This window comes from Sorex araneus, chromosome 6, assembly GCF_027595985.1.
Source record: "Sorex araneus isolate mSorAra2 chromosome 6, mSorAra2.pri, whole genome shotgun sequence".
NCBI classification, from domain to species: domain Eukaryota; kingdom Metazoa; phylum Chordata; class Mammalia; order Eulipotyphla; family Soricidae; genus Sorex; species Sorex araneus.
This window is the reverse complement of record NC_073307.1, coordinates 7,617,700-7,639,848: the sequence shown is the minus strand read 5'-3', so window position 1 is coordinate 7,639,848 and position 22,149 is coordinate 7,617,700. Positions and strand designations below refer to the sequence as shown.

The 22,149-nt window shown below is 39.5% G+C and overlaps 1 protein-coding gene across 1 annotated transcript in view; it reads right to left on the bottom strand.

Moving 5' to 3' along the window:
* Positions 1–2,052: 2,052 nt before the first annotated feature.
* The window catches only part of FAM241A (family with sequence similarity 241 member A), a 36,835-nt gene continuing 16,738 nt past the window's right edge, over positions 2,053–22,149 (bottom strand). The window contains exon 2 of the mRNA XM_055142118.1: positions 2,053–4,311. Within this exon, the coding sequence (XP_054998093.1) occupies positions 4,066–4,311 (246 nt within the window). The 3' untranslated portion in view covers positions 2,053–4,065. The remainder of the gene's footprint in view (positions 4,312–22,149) is intronic.

Below are 22,149 nucleotides of genomic sequence, written 5' to 3'. Positions count from 1 at the left end.
CCGGGCTCTCCGAGAGAGGGGCGGAGGAATCGAACCCGGGTCGACCATGTGAAAAGTAAATGCCCAAGCGCTATGCTACTGTTAGTGCTCAGGGGACCAAATGGGTTGAACTCAGGTTGGATGTGTGCAAGGCAAGCACCTTACCTGCTGTATTATCTCTCTGGCCTCTATTACCAGTTAAAATAAAACTGGAAATCACATTTGAAAAATAGTCCTTAAAGTGTAATCTACAAACCAAAGTTCAAAGTTGCCTAATACCTATCATAAGCTTTGCATATTTTGATGTGCTTCACAATAAATCTTTTCTTTCTTTCTTTCTTTTTTTTTTTTTTTGCTTTTTGGGTCACACCTGGCTCTGCACAGGGGTTACTCCTGGCTCTGCACTCAGGAATTATCCCTGGCGGTGCTCAGGGAACCATATGGGATGCTGGGAATCGAACCCAGGTTGGCCGCGTGCAAGGCAAATGCCCTACCCACTGTGCTATCGCTCCAGCCCTAATAAATCTTTTCTTATGCCATCAGTTGCTATTAGTTTTGTAACCGTCTCTCCTTGTCTGATCATCTGTGTAGTCTGTTAGTGGCTCTGTGGCTCAGACATAGCACATTGATGTTCTTTAATCAAAACAAGTGATTAAACAGATGTTGGTTCTCAGAAGAGAACCACAGCCTCGAACTCCCACAAATAAAAGAGCCCGATATGGTTCTGGCAGAGTTGATGGCGATTCTCTCAGAATGTTTCCTTTTATCTGGTGAAGAAATAGGAATGTGCCTCCAGGGTTACTGGTTAGTGGTGTGCTCATAAATGTTTAAGAGCTGACTAGGCAGTTAAAAAAGAGCCTTGGTTTGTTGTGTGTGCATTTTTATAGTGTAAATACTTACCATTGCCAATTCTTAATTTATATATATATATATATTTAATTTATATATATTTGGAAGGGGCAATACCCCAAGGTGTTAGGTGCTACTACCAGCTTGGTACTCAGGAGTTGTTCCTGATGGTACTTGGGGGACTCAGTCCAGGTCTCCTGTATGTAATACACATGCTCCAGCTTATTGACTATCTCTTCAGCCTCTACAGTTGCCAATTTTAAGAACCAAAATGATTCACTAAAGGCTGACTAGGGGGAAAAATGTACCCAGTTGGTTTTTCTTGCTGGATCTAACACATTCCGGCACTGAAAGTGATCTGAGGGGTGGCCAGGAGCGGGTATATGCAGAGGCTGTGACAGCTAAGGCTGTAAGAGGACTGAGTTCTGCCTAAGCGGGAGTTTTTACTTTCAAAAAAGATTGATTGATTCATCTATTATTTGTCTATTTAAAGATTTTGATCTTTTCTCTTTGATTTGAGGAGCTGCTGGTGTGAATGATGCATATACTAACCATTTAAGGTATATTTAACCACACCCAGAAACTGCCCCTGGTGCTGTGTAATCCAGAGACTATAAAACCAAGCTCCTGGAAGCATGCAGCTGCAACGTGGCCATGTGACATCTTATAGCCTAGTTCTCCCTCTCGGAGAACCTAGCAAGCTACTGAGAGTTTCCTGCCCGCATGGGAGAGCCTGGAAAGCTCCCCGTGGCGTATTCATATGCCAAAACCAGTAACAATGATGGGTCTCATTCCCCTGATCCTGAAAGAGCCTCCAATGTGGTACCATTGGGAAGGATGAGTAAAGAGAGGCTTCTAGAATCTCAGGGCTAGGATGAACAGAGACGTTACTGAGACTGCTCGAGAAAATCGATGATCAACAGGATGATGATGATTAACCATCTAGCATGGTAATTTTATAACAGAGAAATGTTTCTAAAATTGGCTTGCTCTTATGCCCAAAGAGACTAAGAATATTTTCTTGATTATATCATGAGCCAAACATAAACAAACATAAAATTCCCAGTTTCATTTCAGTGCATCTGTATAATCTGCATTTTGCTATATTTCATGAGAAGTATTTTGTTTCCATCAAATTAGCAAAGCATTCTCTATGAAAGCAAAACCAACAGAGTATACTACTCTAACCAATAATATATTCAGAAAGAATGAAAGAAAAGTATCTCATTTTTAAAATATAATTTAATTTATACCTATTAACAGCAGTGTGCAAATGCACAATAATGACAGTATATTAAATAATTACTATTGCAATTTACTTTTAAAATATTTTCAACATTAGGCACTGGTGGAGTGAGAGCTATTATTGTACACACTTTTTTTCTTTTAAATTCTAGAGGAAAACTAAAATTCCCTGTAGCATTAGGAAATAATGCATTTAAAATATTTAATGCACATATATAAATATATTACATCCAATAAAAACTTCACAATTCTACATGCACAGATAAAGACCCCTTTTTGAATAACTTGAACTCAGAATGGTTACTGTAAAAAAATGCAAATGCAATAAAACACGATACAATACAATTAAAAAGTCAAATTTTAAAAGTTTGTATTTATATAAATGCACAATACTTTTTAGTACCCTCTGGTATTTTTGGTTTGGATTATTTAATTTTAAACATCTAATTTGAACAACTTTTCTTAATTTTCTGTTTCTGAATGAAAGACACTGAGAATAAAATTTAAGAATAAAAACCTTAAAACAGAATTTGGAAAAAGTTTACAAAGTGGGATAAATACATTACATACTTTAGCTACTGCCCTGCCAAAGATTAAAATATTACATTACCCTATTTTCCTCTTATATAACTTGAATTTCTCGATAATTTTCTTAACTACCTCTTCTTATTTTATACAGAAACTCTGAGCAAAGTGTAAAGATTTTAGATTCGTTAATAAGGTCCAAAAAAAAAATCACTGCTTTTCCATTTTCGAAGCATATTTAAGGAAAAGCTTTCTTCAATATAAAACCTCAAAGTGCTGAATTTAAGACATTTTAATAACAATTTGGTCAATTATTGACCTGGAGTTTGCCTGAGAAGAATATTATTACAACTGACTAATAAGATCCAAATTCAAGCATTTGGCTTTATATTGTAATACTGAACCTTCCAAAATCACATCAAAGAAAATAAACCAGTCCCCACCTCAACCCCCCATAAGGAATAGTAAAGTCTTTCAGTCATTATACAAATCACTTTTTAAGGAAGAGAGTTCCTATTGGCCTAGGATATAGCTTCACAAGCATGAAGCCTTGGGGTCTATCCCTGGTACCCAAAACAAACTAAACAAAAATCTTTGTCAAGATCAGAAATGGATTTTCTTATATCTTAGAATAATTGCTATAAAAGAACTACAAAATGTAAATTTCTGAAAAAAGAAATAAGTTTAAAATGTCTTTCTTGGAAAAAAATAAGCAACTTATTAGATACAAGAAAAAATATACCATTACCATAGGGTATAGTCAACTATGGGCCTGGCTTATAAGACTTAAAAAATTCATAAAAGTAATTAGCACCAAAATTGTCTAAAACTTCAAATGATATACTGAAGTGATTCTAAGTCCAAGTGTTACATTATAAAAAAGTTACATTTAAATTGGGAAATTTTCCAGCAATAAAAATGTATTCTTTTTAATCTTAGAAAAATTTGCTAGTTTTACTGATTTCCATCAAAATATTAAGACGGTGTATAGTGATTTATTATTTACCGTGGTTCAAGCTAAGCAAGATCAATAGAAATACAAATATATCCCAAATAATACAGAATTACATTGTGGGCTCTCTAAATCTGGTGCAATTTTTGTTCATTGTTTCATTCTTCTTCTTCTAAAATGTTGTACTGGAACTCTTTACAAGACCTATATTGCCCAATTTGAATTCCATACCCTGCATTTTTTTTCTCACTCACTTTCTGGTGAGCTTATGGGGATAGGTGTGTTTCAAATTGGGTGCAGATCACCTCCAGAAAACCAGAGTTTTGAATAAACTACAAAATGTGTCGTTTCCAACCCTCTTATAAACAAGAGTTGAGTTCATTTTAAACATCCACTTAAAAATTTAATTACAAAACAGTACACAATTTGAAACAAGGCAAACTTTTCTGTTTTCTTGTAGTGAAATACATTAACCTCACTGATTACATCGCCGGCTACCAACTGCCAAACGTATCTTACTGCTGCACATAAATAATAACAAGGCAGAGAACAGCCACCAGTCCAAGGGCTTGCAGGCCGAGGAACCACAGCATAGCCCAAAAGAAAATGATTATTACGGGTTCCACAATTCTTTCGCCAAAATACATCCTCGTGAAGCCCATGTCGAGCAGGCTTTTATTCAGTTCACCAAAGAGTGTTCCCATCTTTCTGTAGTCGTCTGTAATCGGCTCGCCAGGACGGTTTTGTGATTCTTCAGTATCCTTCAATTTAAAGAGGGGGACAAAACAAAGCAGAACATAAACATAAAATGAAAAATAGGTGAATGTTTCCATGCAAAAAGACTATCATATCTATTTTAAATATCTGAACGTGCTGATAATCATACAATGCATACTTGGGATTGTTCCTTTCCATCAACAGAACAACTGTGCCTGAGCCCTCTTGTCAAGAACAGGAAAAGCACTGATCTATTCATTTTCTGGGGACTCATCAGTTCCTGGATCCTGTTAGAAAGAGGAAGATTTCCCCTTATCCCTCTGGGTTCGCTTGACTGGTCTATTAAGGACACAAGGACACAAGACAGATTTAATAGGAGAAAAGAGAACCCTTAATTTTGCATGCATAGAAGCTCATGAGTATGAGATCTCTGAAATAACCCAAAGCTGGTTTTCTACCTTTCAAAGTAACAATACATTGAGAGGAACTAAAAGGGCAAATGAGCTTCCGGTGTGCACACCAATGGAGTGAAGAGCTAAGCCTTGTCTGCGGTGAGGAGAATGTCTTTTCATTTCTTGGTGCTGGGATGACAGTCTACTTCTCAGGAAGATTTATTTCCCACTTTCTGGAAAACAGAGGGGGTTGGTGTCCTTCATGTATTGGCTAAGTGTCTTCAATCGAAGCAACCCGAATTAAAAATAAATCATTTTGGAAGATTTGGGGGTCACCTCCCCCAAGCTCCAACAATCCTCACTCGCCAAATACTGCTCTATCTAATGAAAGAAGGAGCCGATTCATTTCCATCATTTTCTGCTTTCCCAGAATTACATAAAAGACAGCAGTTTCAATGAAGACTCCGGTATACATCACTCTGATGGATAGAGATTTCAGAATAACTTTGTCCTTCTGACCTTCTTTTTCTTTTTTTATTGGCCAAGAAAGAGTTTTATTGGCAACAAGTGGGCAACTTGAAAGATGGCTGACTCATGTCCTCAAAGCAGCATCTGTCTGGACTCACAAGAAGAGTTTTTATAGGAAAAGACCAGGGAGGAGAGAAAGGATGGTCTACTAGGCTTGTGGGCTTTAGGAAAAATTATGAATTCCTTCATGAGCTGGTCTCCTGGGGCACACCTGATTTTATCTACGAAGGATAAAACGAGAGGCACTGTTGCTTTTTGACTCCTGTGTGAAGACAGCAAGAGCAAGAGTGCTTGTCTAGGGCTTTGCAGTTCCTAATTTCTTTGGGCGGGTCTCCAATCCTTATGACTGTCAGTTACTGATTTCCACAATCTTGTGGGAAACAGGAAGGTGACTCAGGACTCAGATCTAGCTATCTCCAGCTGCCGGGGGTTGTGTGGGACAGAGCAAGCTGACCTGAGAAGAAAATCCCTAACAAAGGTAAGCTATGCTATACCTTCGGGGCCCCTCCTGTGAGAGTAACCTTTTACCCAAGACCTGTTTTGGGTTTGGGGCTCTACAATTCTGTCTTTGAAACTTGAGTTCCACACTGCAGTTACTCTGGCCAATATATTTCATAGAACCAGTCTCACAGTCCTGAGGGCGTATCAGGCCATGTAAGGAGTTGTGTTTCAATCTTTGATTTTTGAAAAAGGGAAGAAAGTCAAAAAAAGAAGCAAATTGGAATTCTAGCAAACTGGAGAACAACGAGAACTGCAGGTTCTACACGTCATCTTCAGATGGACAGGTTTGCCTAGTTCTTCGGTGTCTCTGATGTCCTTGGGGCATTCAGAAAAACAGCTTCATGAGTGATAACATCTATAGTGTATAATTAAGCTCTCCACTACCAGCTTGCATGGTCTTTAGAAGGGTGCCTTTTGGCTTCCAACCTCCTATATTAAGGCAATGCCCAGATTTTTGTCCTGTTAATTAAGCTTCTTTATAGTCCAATCCTTTGACACTGCAACTTTATCCCAACCATGGCCCCCCACCTATATACACACACCGGTGTGTGCTTTTTTAAAATTAAGTCATTTAGGTAAAAACTTACAAGTGTTTACATTTATGCTTTTGGTGTATAAATGAACTGGAACCTCCCCCATCACCAAAGTGCCTGTGTCACTTCTCATCTTCCTCTTCCTCCCTCACCAAGTCTCCTCCTTCCACTATTTTGGGAACCTCAATCCTGTAAAAAGTCCAAGGGTTTTTGCTCATTGGATACTGTCTGTTCCTCTGCTTTTTGCCCCCTCTGTATAGCACATATGAGTGAGTTCATCTGGTATTTGTCTGTGTTCCTCTGACTTAGTTTTGCTTAACATGATACTCTCTAGCTTCACACACACTGTTACAAAAGGTAAGAGTTCCTGTTTTCTTACAGCTGCATAGTATACACACAGAAATACCACACACACACGCACACGTATATAATAGTCATTGGACACTTGGGTTGTTTCTAGGTCTTGGATGTTGTACTTAGCAATGCAATGGCCATCAGTGTGTATATGTGTATATTTCTTCAAGTTAATGTTTTTGAGTTCTCGGGGTGGGTGCCAAGAAGTAGAATCTCTGGATATATGGAAATTCTACCTTTGCATGAGAAGTGTCCATACAGTTTTCCACAGAGGATAAGCCCCCAGATATTCGCACTCACAGTGAATGAGGGTTCCTTTCTCATCACATCCTCACAATACATATACACTTTCAAGAGCCTCGCCTTAGTTGATTAGAACACGTCTTGGTGCTACTACTGAGCAGGTGATCCTCAGCCACTCTTACTGAGACGGGTCAGTGTCAGCCCAGCCAAGGAGACTGCAGTGTATGCCCCCGAGCAGTTTCCTGTCCAAAGTCTGCAAGTGCTTAAATGCCTCAAATGAATCTCATCCGACAAAATAGTTTTCAGATAGGAATAATTTTGTAAGTGAGCCCCAATTAAGACCTGTATCAGTTATTATGCTACTGTCTCTCGGCTTCAATCCCGCCTCTCTGGGAGTCTGCAAAAAAAAAAGTCACTTACAGCTTGGGAAGGAAAAAGGCATTTTTTCCTTTTTGTTTGCTTCTTGTGGCTAATTTCATCCTACTGGCTGCAGGCTAGCAATAGTTCTTCCCTGTGGCAGTTCCGTCCAATAGCAGCTGCTGATTTAAGCCTGGGATTTTCCACCCCCTACTGAACCAATCTCTAGGGATCTTCCTGAGATACCAAATCCAAACACCTGGTTTCCAGGTTGGTGGGGTCCCTCCTCTGATCCCAGTGTGACCATGTGAGCAGAGCCCAGTTCTTGGGAGCCTGAGACTGGTCCACACATTGTCTTTCCCGGTCTTCCTTGAGTTAAATCCACCTCTTCTCTTTGCTGTCCCAATGGGTCGTGGCAATAGCCGTGCTACAGAAACACAGTTCAATGCCATGGTTTTTAAACTTTGGCCAGGAGGATTAGCACAGCCTCCAGCGAGTCCGACTCTGTGAGCTGGGGCCAGGGCTTGAAGCCTGGGAATGTCCTTAGCCTGGGAATGTCCTTTCCCACAGGTGATGCTTATGCTGCCGGTGGCCATAACTTGGAATCACTGTCTTCATGTTCTCCTGCCTTTTCCATGCTTCGTTGCCTACTTAACAATTATTTATGTTAAACCAAATTAATTATAATAAGTAATCATTGTTAAAATAATTAGTGCTCTCACAAAAGGCCAATGCATACAAACTAAAAGCCTGGGGGGGAGGGGGTGGTCAGAGGGTTAGACTAGAGTTAGGGTGCCTGCTTTATATGCAGTCAATCCAGTTTGATCCCTGGCACCACAGATGGTATCTTGAGCCTAACTGGGAGAGATTCCTGAGCATTACTGGGTGTGGCTCCAAAACAAAACAGAACAAAACAAAAACAAGAAAGAAAATTCTTGTCACCTAAGTATTTGACATAATTATTTATTCAACCTATCTTTTTAAGAGTCATGATGCAAATTATATTTACTGAACACAGCCTTGGTCAAAGTAGGTTCAAAATGGAGAAACACCCAAATGTAAAAGAGAAAAACGCCTTTCGATGTAAGGCTTTATATATTTTAGTTATTAACCATTAAATAACCCGAAGCATGCAGTCTGGGCCAGTAGCTTTAAAAAAAAGAACAAAAGGGACCAGAGAGATAGTATAGAGGTTAAGACCCTTCTGCCAAGTTCGGTTTGGTCCCCAGCCCCACAGAAGATTTATCGAGTGCCACTAAGGGTGACTCCTGAGCACAGTGCCAGGAGCAAGCCATGTGCACTGCTGGGTGTGGTCCCCAAACAAAAGCAAGAACAATAAATTGAAAGGAGAAAATATCACCTGTCCCATAAAGACGTGAATTTGAGGAAGTTCTGAGGCCTCTTCAAGCCTGAATGAAACTTATATCTTTAAATAAAAACCAAAGTTTAATAATTTCAGACATCAATAATTTTTTTTATGAAAAATGTTCTCATTTTACATTCTACACATGGAGTATAAAGCATTCATTTAAGGGGAAAGTGAAAAACCTAATTTTTAAAAATGCAATAATCAGAATGATTTTTAGTTCTTTAAAGATGTTCTTTTCCTAATCAAGGATAGTTTATGTAGAGAACAGTATTTGGTAAAGTGGAAGAATAGGATGCCTTTGTTAATTCTCTAAATTACACTATACTTACTTTTAGTTATTTCCTGTTGCAGGGGGCTACAGCCGGTGGTCCTGGGGGAAAGGGGGTGGGCACACAGTGTCGGGGATCAAACTCAGGATCTCACAGCATGGGCTCTGTGGCCTCTTGCTTTTTTTTTCCCTAAGTATTTTCATTTATTTTTTCCTTTCTCACTCTTTTCAATTTTGTTTAATCTATGCACTCACAGTACTTTGGGGTTTTCTGTTGCTGCAAAACCTTTTAAAGACTTTCGTGTGTGATGTTTTTGTGGTTTTGGTATAAAGAAAGTGCTCTAATCTGATACGATACTCTCTGAAGATTTACTTTAAATCCTTCTACAAACTGCTTGTGGGTTTTTCAGGGGGGAAGAAGTAGGTGTTGAAATATGTAAAATCAAAACAGGGAATTCGTTAACTCCTAGAGGCTAGTTAGTAAGCGGCACTAGGTCACATCCCCTCAGATCCCGGAAGCAGCAGGTGGGACCAAGTCTGGACGTGGGTGACTCAGGAAGGACTGGTCTGGGCAAGCTGTGGGCTGCCGCTCACTGGGAGACACCTCAAGCACACGCAGGAGGAAAGCGAACAGGCCGTGAAGCAGCCCTTCTCTACTTACCACTTAGATTCAATCATTACTAAAATTTTGCCACTTGTCACCGTACTCGGTAATCTGGGAGATCCAAAGGAGAGAAGCGAGAAAACATGGGAGAATTTCTACAAGTGGCATATTTTCCTTTACAGGTGAAATTCTGTGGAAACATCCAAGATTCCTAGCAATAAATTGGATGGGGTTCAAATGATTCTAAAGAAAAGAAATTTTAAAATATGGCAAATAAAATAGTAGTGTTAAAACATTTTTTTTTTACATTTGCGGCACGTGGAAGAAAAATTTCAAGTTTGTGTAGAGTGAAGATGAATTTGTAAAGAAGCCCTAGCAATAAAATAATTGATGGGGCAGCTACACAGCAGAGCCAAAGCACGCCCACCAGAACCAAAACCTTACAGAGGGCTGTTTTCCAATTTGTACCCATTCACTTCTAGAATGGTTTCTGCCTCTTAAACAGTGATCTCCGGAGTTAAAAATATATAGTTCTTCGGTCTGGTTGACAATTATCAAATGCTTATTTGCATAGCAAAGAACACAGCTATATAACCCCTGAGCACTTTGGGATTCACTACTGTTGATGTTGTGGAAACTGTGGTCCTGGGGATCAATGCAGAGCTGCTGCTTACAAAGCATGCAGTTCCACCCTCTGAGCTGTATATGTTTTATTGTTGCTGAAGAATCCTCGTTATAATAGTGTCAACCTTTATGCTTTTGATGCACAAAGTTACTGCATCTCCACCACCCATGTGCCCAAGAGCTTCCACTACTGTCCTTATGTGACTTCTAGTCTACCTTTCCTCCCTTCCTCCCCACCCACTTGCTAATGTCAGTTCCATTATCAAAGTCCATGAGCAGTATCTATTTTCATTGGATACTGTCCATTCGCTTGCTTTGTTTCTTTATATATCATGTGCGTGAGATTATCTGGCATTTATCCTTATCCCTTTAACTTATTTTTCTTTTTAACATAACACCCTATTATTCCATCCAAGTTTAGCATAAGACAAGATTTCATCTTAGAGATGAGTAGTATTCCCTTGTGTATGTACAGTAATTTCCTTATCCACTCATCTGTTGTTGTGCATTTAGGTTGTTTTCAGATTTTGACAGGCTTTGTTACTTTTAAATTGTTGATCTAATGTGCAATTCTCTCTTATTGAGTCACAAGTGCAAGTAACCAGAATTCTGTATTGGGTCTCTTTTCTTTGGGCTGGTCCTTAGCCTCAACTCTGAAAAATAAAGTTCTTACTGTTCTTCCATACAAAGGTGATTATTATTTCTTAAAGTCAAGAGGAACTGGGTGGGAGTGACAGTACAGCAAGTAGGGCAGTTGCCACGTATGCCCGGCACCCCACATGGTCCCCTCAGCAGTGCCAGGGGTAATTCCTAAGCACAGAGCCAGGTGTAACCCCTGAGCATTGCCATGTGTGCCCCCAAAATAAAAATTAATTACAAACAATTTCATTACAACATTTTCTCTATCTACGACATCCTTCCAAATAGCACAGTTCTAAAAGAGGGGGGTAAAGTTTTGACAGCTAGGAACCTTGCAAGATAGTTTTAAGTAATTTGAAATTTGCTACAGTGAGTACTTGCACAGTGATAGTATCAGAAGTTAGAAAATATTACAGAATTGGCAGCTTATAAAATCAGGGATCTACCTTCCCAGCTGCTGTCAAACCTTTGCCAGCAGTTGGCTCTGCTCCAGAGTATATCTGCTCCATCAGTCTCCTTTTCCCTGTACTTGGGGGCTGGTATGTAGAACATTTAAGGGCCAACAAAAGGTATTTATTTTGCAGAGCGTAGCATGTGCTCCAGCCCTCTGAGCCATCTCTCCAGCCCTTCCGGGATTTCCTTAGCACTGTTTTTGCATGCACTTTTTGCTTTCCATTACGTGCCTTACACCCTGCAACCACAGTGGTCCCTTCAAACTGCAAATCCAACCATTCCCACCGTGCTTTTAGGATCCAGGCCAAAGATATTTAACATGATCTCTGAGGCCCTGCTCACCTGGCTTTTATCTGGGTCTCTGTCCTCATCCTGTCATCAGCTTCCCCCCCCCTTTTTTTTGTTTCAGCCACATGAGCTGTTTTTCACGAGCAGGCCATACTCTTTCTTGCCTGCCACAGAACAGCACATGCTGTTTTCTCTGCTTAGCACTCTTCCTCCCAACCCCCGCCTTTGCTAGCTCACGCTTGCTATTCATCTGGTCTCAGCTCAAGCCCCAGCACCCAGCTAAGCCTCAAACCACCACATAACGCTCCTGCGAGGTATTCCAATGCAAGGCAAATGATGAAAATGATGAGTGATTATTTCTCTCTATTATTTAAGCTCTGCAAAAAGCTCTTATGTGCCTACCAAATGTGTGTGTGTGTGTGTGTGTGTGTGTGTGTGTGTGTGTGTACTCTGATAGCCTACACTAATAGTCCAGAGCAGGGATAATGTCCAGGAAGTAGTAGCACATACAAGCACAATAAACATTAGTTGAACAGGGGCTGGAGTGATAGAACAATGGGTAGGGTGATTGTCTTGCATGTGGCAGACCTGGGTTTGGTCCTTGGCACCCCATATGGTTCCTCGAGCCCCACCAGGACAGATCCCTGAGTGCAGAGCCAGAAGTAAGCCCTGAGCATCACCAGATGTGGCCCTAAACCACACCCCCCAATTTTTGTTGATAAGTGAATTTATCATGAGTCTAGCAAGCATTGTAGCAGTATCTTCATCTTAATAGACTATAAAACGTGTTTTTCTTCCTCAAAGTATTTATTAGGGCAGTCTCAAAAACAATGTGTAGGTTTTTAAAATAGGACTTGTATTTCTGTTGTGGGTATTATTATCTTTTGTGTTGGCTTAGTTTTTGTTTGGGCACTTTTGGGGGTCACTACTGTTGATGTTATGGAAACTGTGTGGTCCTGGGGATTAATGCAGAGCTGCTGCTTACAAAGCATGCAGTTCCACCCTCGGAGCTGTATATGTTTTATTGTTGCTGAAGAACCCTAGTTATAATAGTGTCACTCTTTATGCTTTTGATGCACAAAGTTACTGCACCTCCACTACCACCACCACCACCACCAATGTGCCCAAGAGCCTCCACAACTGTCCTTATGTCCTTCTAGTCTACCTTTCCTGCCTTCCTCCCCACCCACTTGCTAATGTCAGTACCATAATCAAAGTCCATGAACAGTATCTATTTTCATTGCATACTGTCCATTCACTTGCTTTGCTTCTTTATATATATAATAAGCTAACTTATTTTTCTTTTTAACATAACACCCTATCGTTCCATCCAAGTTGTAGCAAAAGACAAGATTTCATCTTAGAGATGAGTAGTACTCCATTGTGTATGTACTGTAATTTCACTCACTGTTGTTGGGGATTTAGATTGTTTCCAGATCTTACTATTGTACTTAGCACTGCAATGAACATAGGCATGCATATTATCCCTTTGAATTAATGTCTAGGATTCTTGGGGTAGATGCCAAGGAGAAAATCCCTGTGTCATATGGTAGTACTATTCTTAATTGTTTCAAAGTCTTATTATTTTCCATAGAGGCTGAACCAAATGACAGTCCCACTAACAGTGAAAGAGGTACCCTTTTTACTACAACCTTGTAATCAACAGTAGTTTCTGGTCTAAACCATAACCTTTTAACAGCAGAAACTAATATGAACAGAGGAATTCTTGAGTCTTCAACTTTATCCCAGATATCTGTGGGTTCAGATCAAGAGTAGAGTTGACAGAACAGTAGAAAAAAACTAACATTTGGTGCCTACAATGTGCTTCACACTGTGCTTTACAGCCAGTATCTTCTTTGATCTTTCCAACAGGCTAGGAGGGAGGCACCATTGTTTACTGCTATCTGCAGATAAGGAAACTAAGTGCAGAGAAGTGAAATGTCTGGTCATTGATTTATGCTTAGTAACTGAAGGAGTTGTGATATAAAGCCAGATGTTCTTACTCCAGGGCCCACACCTTTAGTCCCTAAGCTATAGCCCCCTCCAGTTATTATTTTATTATTAATATCTAACATTTCCCTAATATTGCTGTTTTTAGATAAATTCTAAATGTCTGAAGAAAGAAAAACTAAACACATTTTTTTTTTTTTGAAGTAAATAGATTTTATTCAGAAGTTGCTGAGGGAGGGAGGAAGGGATAAGTGGGAGAGAGAATAGTAAGAATAACGCGCTCAAGAGAGAACGCGGGCTCCTCCAAAGATGGAGAGAGCTCTACACACATCCTAGCACTGGACACGAAAGCATGAAAGTACACATCTCAAGGGGGGAGATGCGGGCGACACATGTGCTCGGCCACATGGCACAAGCAGCACATGGGCTCAGGCAGCATATGCGCTAAACACATTTTCTTTATTACACAGAATTGAATTACATTGAACACAGAAATAAATACCAGTATATGTTATATATTTGTGTATAAGTATATATACATATATATAATTTTATATTGATCTTAGCATAGCAGATAGAGTGTTTGCCTTGCACACAGCCCACCTGGGTTTGATTCCTCTGTCCCTCTTGGAGAGCCCAGCAAGCTACTGAGAGCATCCCACCCGCATGGCAGAGCCTGGCAAGCTACCTGTGGCATATTCGATATGCCAAAAACAATAACAACAAGTCTCACAATGAAGACATTACTGGTGCCTGCTCGATAAAATCGATGAGCAACAGGATGACAGTGATACAGTGATAGATACATTGTATAGGAAGCAGTCATGTATATATATATATATATATACACATATATATTTTGCCTTACATCTACTCTTACATCTACTCTACTATACATCTACTCTTACATCTCTCTCTATAATATATATGTGTTTATATATATATATATATGCCTTATGTGTCTCATATGCCTTGTCTACTCTCACAGCTTATGGCACACTTGAAAGTTAGTTTAAAAATTGCTCAAATTTTAATTTTCACCTTATATAAAATTTTAAATAAGCTATTTGTAGAGTTTAGTATGTCTATTTGTAGCAGTCTATTATATCACAATCCTTTCAGTTGACTAGAATTCAAGTTCAAGTGTGAAAAAAAACAACAGACTCCAAGCAAGAATGGGGAGATATGCTTTAAGAACTGAAAAACAATACTTCACACATAAAACAGTACACCAGGAAGAAATGCATATAGTACTCCCTCCCTGATTCTAATTTTAATAATTCTGTGTCCTTGCCAATTTTATTCTTGGTATGTAAGGGTCCAGTGGAATGACAAGCTGTCATATGTGTAAGTTTTTTCATGATCATACACTAGAACTGGCAAACACACTGAAAATGATTCTCATTAAACTAGTGGTATGTATCTTTTGGTTCCATGATTAAAGGACACAGAAATTTAGGGGTGTTATTACTAATTCAAAATCCACCTTAAAGACCAGGGATGTAGCTCTGCAGTCAAGTACCTGACTTGCATTTGTGATGCTCTGGGTTTGATTCCCCACACTACAAAATCCATCTTAAAAGGTACACAAAATAAATGATGAAAAATTAGAGACAAACTCTTAAATAATCATGGGATTTTGAAAGAGAAGGATCCTTCAAAATAAAACTCTTACTTCAGAAAGAAGAATAAGGAATTAAGTCACATTACCTATTAACAAAATCCAGAGACATTGGTAGACAAATTCCGTTCTGTCATACATACAGGGCAAATTACCTAACTACTTATTCTCTGTTTCCCATGTATAAAGTAGCATGATATGGGGTTGGAACTATAGTGCAGTGGGCAGGGCATTTGCCTTGCATGCGGCTGAACTGGGTTTGATCTCCAGCAACCCATATGATCCCCTGAGCCCGCCAGGAGTGATTCCTGAGTGCAGAGCCAGAAGTAACCCTGGGCACCATCAGGTGTTGCTGAAAAACAAAAACACAAATAACAAAAAAGCATGATAATACCTACCCAATAGAGTTGTGATGAGAAAATAGATAAAACAATTTTTAGAATATGCATATTAACCAGTCAATAAGGAAATTTATTATTACTATATATTTAGTAGAATTTGTCTTGTAATTTTTGCTCTATTCTTTATGATAACATGCTGCTGGAGATAATTAATACCTTAGTGATTGTCTTTCTCATGCTAATTAAATTCAGTTATATTTTTCTTCTAGTGTTATGACATTTTAATTAAATAAGTGGAGGTGGGATGTTTTCTGTGGAACATTCTTTACCCATGGAACAACCTGTGCACACGATTATGGCAGAATCTGTTTAGTCACTTTAAGAAATGTGCAAACAACATTCTACACAATTTTTTTCTTTTTGTATTTAAAACTAAAAGGTAAAAGTGAGGTGTTAATTGACATTTATGTGAGTGTCATAGTCTACATAGGGGTGTAGACCTTTTAAAAAAACTTAGGCACACAATTTGCATTATTGTCAATGATGGGATTGGAGCGATAGCACAGCAGGTAGGGCGTTTGCCGTGCATGCGGCCAACCCAGGTTCGATTCCTCTGTCTCTCTTGGAGAGCCCGGCAAGCTACTGAGAGTATACTGCCCGCATGGCAGAGGCTGGCAAGCTATAGTGGTGTATTGATATGCCAAAAACAGTGACAATAAATCTCACAATGGGGATGTTACTGGTGCCTGCTTGAGCAAATTGATGAACAACGGGACGACAGTGCTACAGTGCAGTTGGTAAGAATTTGTTTTCTTTTTGGGTCACACCCAGCGATACACAGGGGTTACTCCTGACTCATGCACTCAGGAATTACTCCTGGCAGTGCTCAGAGGACCTTATGAGATGCTGGAAATCGAACCTGGGTTGGCAAACGCCCTACCAGCTGTGCTATCGCTCTAGCCCGTAGCTGGTAAGAATTGAAGATCCACTTTGAACTGCTTTGTTGCAGTATGACATATTATATGACTGCATGGTATTACATCATGCAGGACTGAAAATAAGCAAGTTTGGTCTGTCTAGTATTTATTCCACATTTTCCTGCTAGTCTTACCTTGATTTAACTTTGCCCCCCTCTGCTTACCCCCACCATGGACAATATCTTCATTCCCCTCTGGGACTGGTCACACGGACTCACTTCACTTCCTTGTCATCGGATGATCAAGAAATTAACATGTAATCGAAGAGAGACCTTATAACGCTTTTTTTTTTTTAAGTGTGGGGGGATCCCCAGTGGTGCGTGGGGTCTGGAAGCTACTTGACTCGGTGCAGGTGGGCAGGCTGGCTGCAGTGTGCCAGAGAGGCAATGAGTTTCTAAGATCCACTCAGGGCAGCACACGCATCTGTGGGTAGGAGCCTCCACCCTCCTGGAGAATCTTCCTGGCCTCTATGCAACAATTGAAGGGGAAGAAAAGAAACAGCTCACCCACCTCCTCTTCCCCAGGGCATGAACAGGCTGACAAGATCCAGAGCACTTACTATCCTGGGAGGAAAGCTTGCTATGCGTGAAGCCAATACCAAGTCAAGGAGTGGCATTGTTATTGTAGTCTAAAAGTTGAATCAAATCAGTGTATTTATCTCTCTTTTTAATAACAAGACAATAAATGCCTATCTTTCAGAATCTAGTAGGAGTTTCATATTTGTCACAGACCTGAGTTCTGACTAGAGAGGATAAAAAGAATGATAATACCATTTGTTCTGGACCTGGGTTCGATTCCTCCGCCCCGCTCAGAGAGCCCGGCAAGCTATCGAGAGTATCTCGTCCGCATGGCAGAGCCTGGCAAGCTACCCGTGGCGTATTTGATATGCTAAAAACAGTAACAAATCTCACAATGGAGACGTTTCTGGTGCCTGCTTGAGTAAATAGATGAGCAACGGGATGACAGTGATACAATGATACAGTTTTGGAGCTACATTCAGCAGTGCTGGGGGTTACTCTAAGCTCAGTGCTTAAGGGTAACTTCTGGGAGGCTCAGGGGACTATGTGGTGTCGGAGATCAAATCAACACCTGCCTGCATGCAAATCATGAACTCTAACCTGTTGTACTATTTGACTAGCAGCACTGTTGACCACATGCTTATTATGTCATTGTATATTACAATATAATATATACTTTACATTCATTATGCCATTTACTCCTTATTTACTAGAATAAGGATTGTTAGTTAATTCTAAAGCCTGTATTCTTAATTATAGTGTTCATCAATTACTGAATTAATTTGTTTTAATTGTTACTAGCAAAAATTAATGCGAAGAATATACTAATACTGTTAAACAATGGGATAATCCACATTAATTTCTTGCGTATAATTTTTAAAAAGGCTTTAAAAACTATGCAATATATGGATAGATGGATAATGTAAGTATTCAAATACCACAAAATATTCAAAGTGCAAGTTAGGATGCTGAGTTTTCTATGTCACATTTGATTGGTTTCTCTTGCCATTAAGCAGAACCACAACCAATAATTTAAGCTTATGGAAATCATAACTAGGAAGGTAAATGCATTATATCCAATATGCATACTTTTTATATTATATGCCAAGGGAAATAATTTTGGGATAGCACATGGTCTGTGAATTGAGCTTTATTACATGAATGAATAAATGAATAAATTAGCAACTCCTAAATCTTCTTGCTGCAAGATTATTTCATTTCCACTTATTTATTCATCTATTCCCATGAATGACTCCAAATATATCTTCAAATACACTCCTTTCCTACTTCACTCTGCTCCACTTGTTTCTTGCTTCCAACACAGACTACTTTTGAACTCTTCTTTTTAAAACTTGAACTGCCTTCTGCTTCTTTCTCCTTCTTTATCCATCTCTTCCAGTTGATGATCTAGACTCTTGCTTCTCAGTCGGAGTAGTTTCCTTAACACAGTGCTAGTAAATGGATCGTCTAAGTTTATGTTCATCTTCCCTGGTTTGTTACAAACCAAGAAACCAAGGCATTATAACCCTGGGTCTAGTTTCTCCTACCTATGATAGGGGCCACCTCCTTTCCTAGCCTCTATTATCCCCCACTTTATATTCCTCCCACTTGTAGTCAATCTGTCCTCTCAAATGGCTCCTTCTGACCAATATTTAAACTTCTTAAATCTTCCCTCACCTCTCTTGTTAGAACCCTCACCCCATGCCGCCCTCTCCATTAAGCTGGTCTTTTTTTCTCCTTTCAAACCCAACTCTTTGAGACAAATCATTCTGCTAGTTTTCATTTCTTCTTCAAGAACTGTAAACAGACCGACATTTTGTCCTGCTTGCAGATTAACAAATCAGTCTGTCACAGTTTCATTAGCGCTGGCAGGAGAACAGGACACCCGGGTCAGAGACAAAGGACTTTGTAGCCTAGGCCACAGAAGTTGCCTGAGTTTTGTGCTGTGTTGTTTGGGGCTTTTTGGTGCTGTGTTTTTGTACAGCCCTACGGGGTGACAGAGTGCCCAGGCAGATGTCTCTTGTAGTAGGTCTGTGTCATGCCTGAGAAACTCTGAACTTGTGAAACTTTAATCTTTAATAATAAGTGGTAGGTAATCCTGGCTGACCTTTACCACAGAGGGAGATATTATCTTTATCCTACTCCACAGGGGGGAAAAAATCTGCCCTTTGCTCGAGAGAAGACATTGTCTAAGTTTATTATTTACTTAATAAACATCCTTACAAAAACAGTCTTGGACAAAAGCTCTTGGTGCAAGAGACCCATAAAGAGTGCTCCCAGGTATCCCCCACTCACATCTCAAACTATTGCCAGTCTGGCTTCTGTTCTAATCTCACCACCAAACAGCTCTTGTAAGTGTTGTCAGGAACTTCCTTGTCAATAAATCAAATATGCATTTTTTTCAATTCTTGCTTTATTCAACACCTAAACAGTTTTCATAATGGCCATTTTTTTTCCTTGAGTTTTATGGGATTATCTTGTCCTGGTTTTTGTTTTTAAATCCCTTTGGCTATACCTCCTCCGTCTCCTCTGTGGGCTCATCATCCTGGACCCAGCTATTCACTATTGTTTCTCAACACTCTCATCTCTTTCTACTCTATACTTCTTCCCAAATAAGTTCATCTCAATCTTACAGTTCAATTACCACCAATAAATTATTCACAACCATACCTATCTCAGATCTTTCTTCTATGCATTAGAACCATACATTATTCTTTTGACATTTCCACTTGAATATCATGAATATACTTCAACAGTCTATTCAGCAAAGCCAAGAACCATGATTTTCCTGCTTAAGACTTGTCTGTATTCAATAAACAGATTCTCAGTAATAAAATCCAGCCATAATTTCTACAAGTCAGAAACTGAGGAACAATCGGCAATACCTTTTCCCTCATTTCCTATGTACACTGTATTAATTCCTATTGATTTTTTTAACACTAAATCCTAAATATCTCTCAAATATCTCTTACCTGATCCTTTCTATCTCACTCATCCTCATTTAATCCTCATCTCACATTTCCCCCCCTCCTTTACTTTCTCTATTTTAAACTCATTATCCTAACTTGACTCTTTGAAACTTGCTTTCTTTAACCCAGTGCAATGTTTAGGGTCCAAGGGTCATTTCCAGCTACATTTGGTCTGGCCATGCTGATCTCATGGTCCCGGCATGATGGTCCAGGCTGGGCTGATGCAGTGCAATCTTGGGCTAGTGGTACTGGAGGCCGGGCCACACTGCTTGATACTCAGGAGCCACCACAGCCACACTTGGTAGTGCTTGGAGGTCTATGTGTGTTGGGGATCCAGCTCTTAACTGGATCTAAACTTGGGGCTTTTACATACCATTCATGTCCTTTGAGATCTCTCCTTCTTCTTTTTCATCTACTAACTCTTACTTATTCTTCAGATCTTAAGAATCTCCTGTCCTCTCTCCCCCGAAAAATCTCTTTATTAAATGCTATTAGTATACCACATAGTCAATCCTTACCACAGATTCATTTGGGAGTTTGTTTATGTGATTATTTGATTCATGTCATTCAAATTAAACTCTTTTGTAATCTTCCTCATTAACCTGCAGATTGCAAAAAACCAAGAACTGTTTTCCCCCCTTAACTTTTATACTCTTTGCTGGCCATATTTTAGGCACTTCTATCTAGAAGTTTCTATGAAACTTGTCACTAATTAAAGCTTACTCTTTGCCCCTGAATGAGTTTTATTCTAGTCACATCCCCTAGTTTCTGCATCCTCCATTCTCATGCAAGTTTTTGGGCAACGAAACTCTGTATTAAACTTTGTATGTTTGTTTCTGATATTATCTGATGTAAAAATAAGAATAACACTTAAGAGAAAAGTATTTGATGGGTCTGAGATAGCTTGTGTACATGGATATACAGAGAGTAAGACAGTTTGTACTGTCAGTGTCCCACTGTCATCCCATTGTTCATCGATTTCCTCGAGCGGGCACCAGTAACATCTCCATTGTGAGACTTGTTACTGTTTTTGGCATATCAAATACATCACGGGTAGCTTGCCAGGCTCTGCCTTGCAGGCGGGATACTCTCGGTAGCTTACCGGGCTCTCCAAGAGGGAAAGACAGTTTATGAAAGAATTTTGATTCTGAATTATTGAACTTGAGACTTATTTTACAACTGTGGCACTATACAAAGTTAGGGAATACTATTTCAATTTTTATTCATTATTATTAAAATTTTGTTGTTGTTTTTGGGCTGAAGTGACAGCACAGCAGGTAGGGCGTGCTGATTCAGGTTTGATTCCTCCGCCTCCCCTGGAGAGACCGGCAAGCTACCAAGAGTATCTTGCCCGCATGGCAGAGCCTGGCAAGCTCCCCGTGGCGTATTCAATATGCCAAAAACAGTAACAACAAAGTCTCACAATGGAGATGTTACTGGTGCCTGCTCGAGCAAATCGGTGAGCAATGGGATGACAGTTGTTGTTTTTGGTTTACCAGTTGGTACCCAGAAGGCCTGGGGACTCTCTTGGAAATTTTTAGGCAACTTAGTTGGTGATTCAATGCCAGGGCCTGAGTATGTGGTGATACTTGGGTTCTGTGGTGCCCAGAAGTACTTAAGGTACTTTAGAAGTCATAACTACAACATTTGGGGAATCATGTGGTGTCTGAGATTGATTTGGGTGCAAGCTATGCTCCTTAATCTCTGTGCTGTCTCTGCATCCTAATTTCCATTTTTAATCTCCTACGTCATAAAGTATGAGTTGAACGCTTAAAAGATCAAAACTTAATTTTTTATCTAATATAGAAAACTTGAGACCAAGGCAAGGAGGGCCTCTTAAATGGAAGAGAAATATTCTCTCTATGGATAATGATTGCTTTTGTATTGAAATAAGGTAGCATGTAACTGAACCAAAAGTAGTAAAGTTCCAAATTACTGTATGGCAGGGAAATCATTTGTGAAGAACACTAACAAAGAATTCTTTACAAATTAATTTAAATACTAACTCCCCAAATAATATTTTCATTATTGCATTAACCACAGAGCCTCATAAAAACATGAACTGTAATTATTCAAGGGTTTATTTTAGCTTGTATCTTCCTCCCCCCAAAACACCCACACACACATACACACAGTCTTTCTAAATCATGCCCTTTGTCTTTCTAAGTAGACTTGTGTGTGCAGAAAAGTGGTACCAAGTTCTGGTCAGAAGCAATTATGAGGAAGTATCTCAAAAGAAGACCTATCTTGTCTTTGGTTTACAATGTCTTCCAAATATTCCCTTTCTGGTTCTTTTGACCCCTTCCTATGGATTTTTAGTTGCTATTTTTTAAAAATTATTTTTGTTATTAGT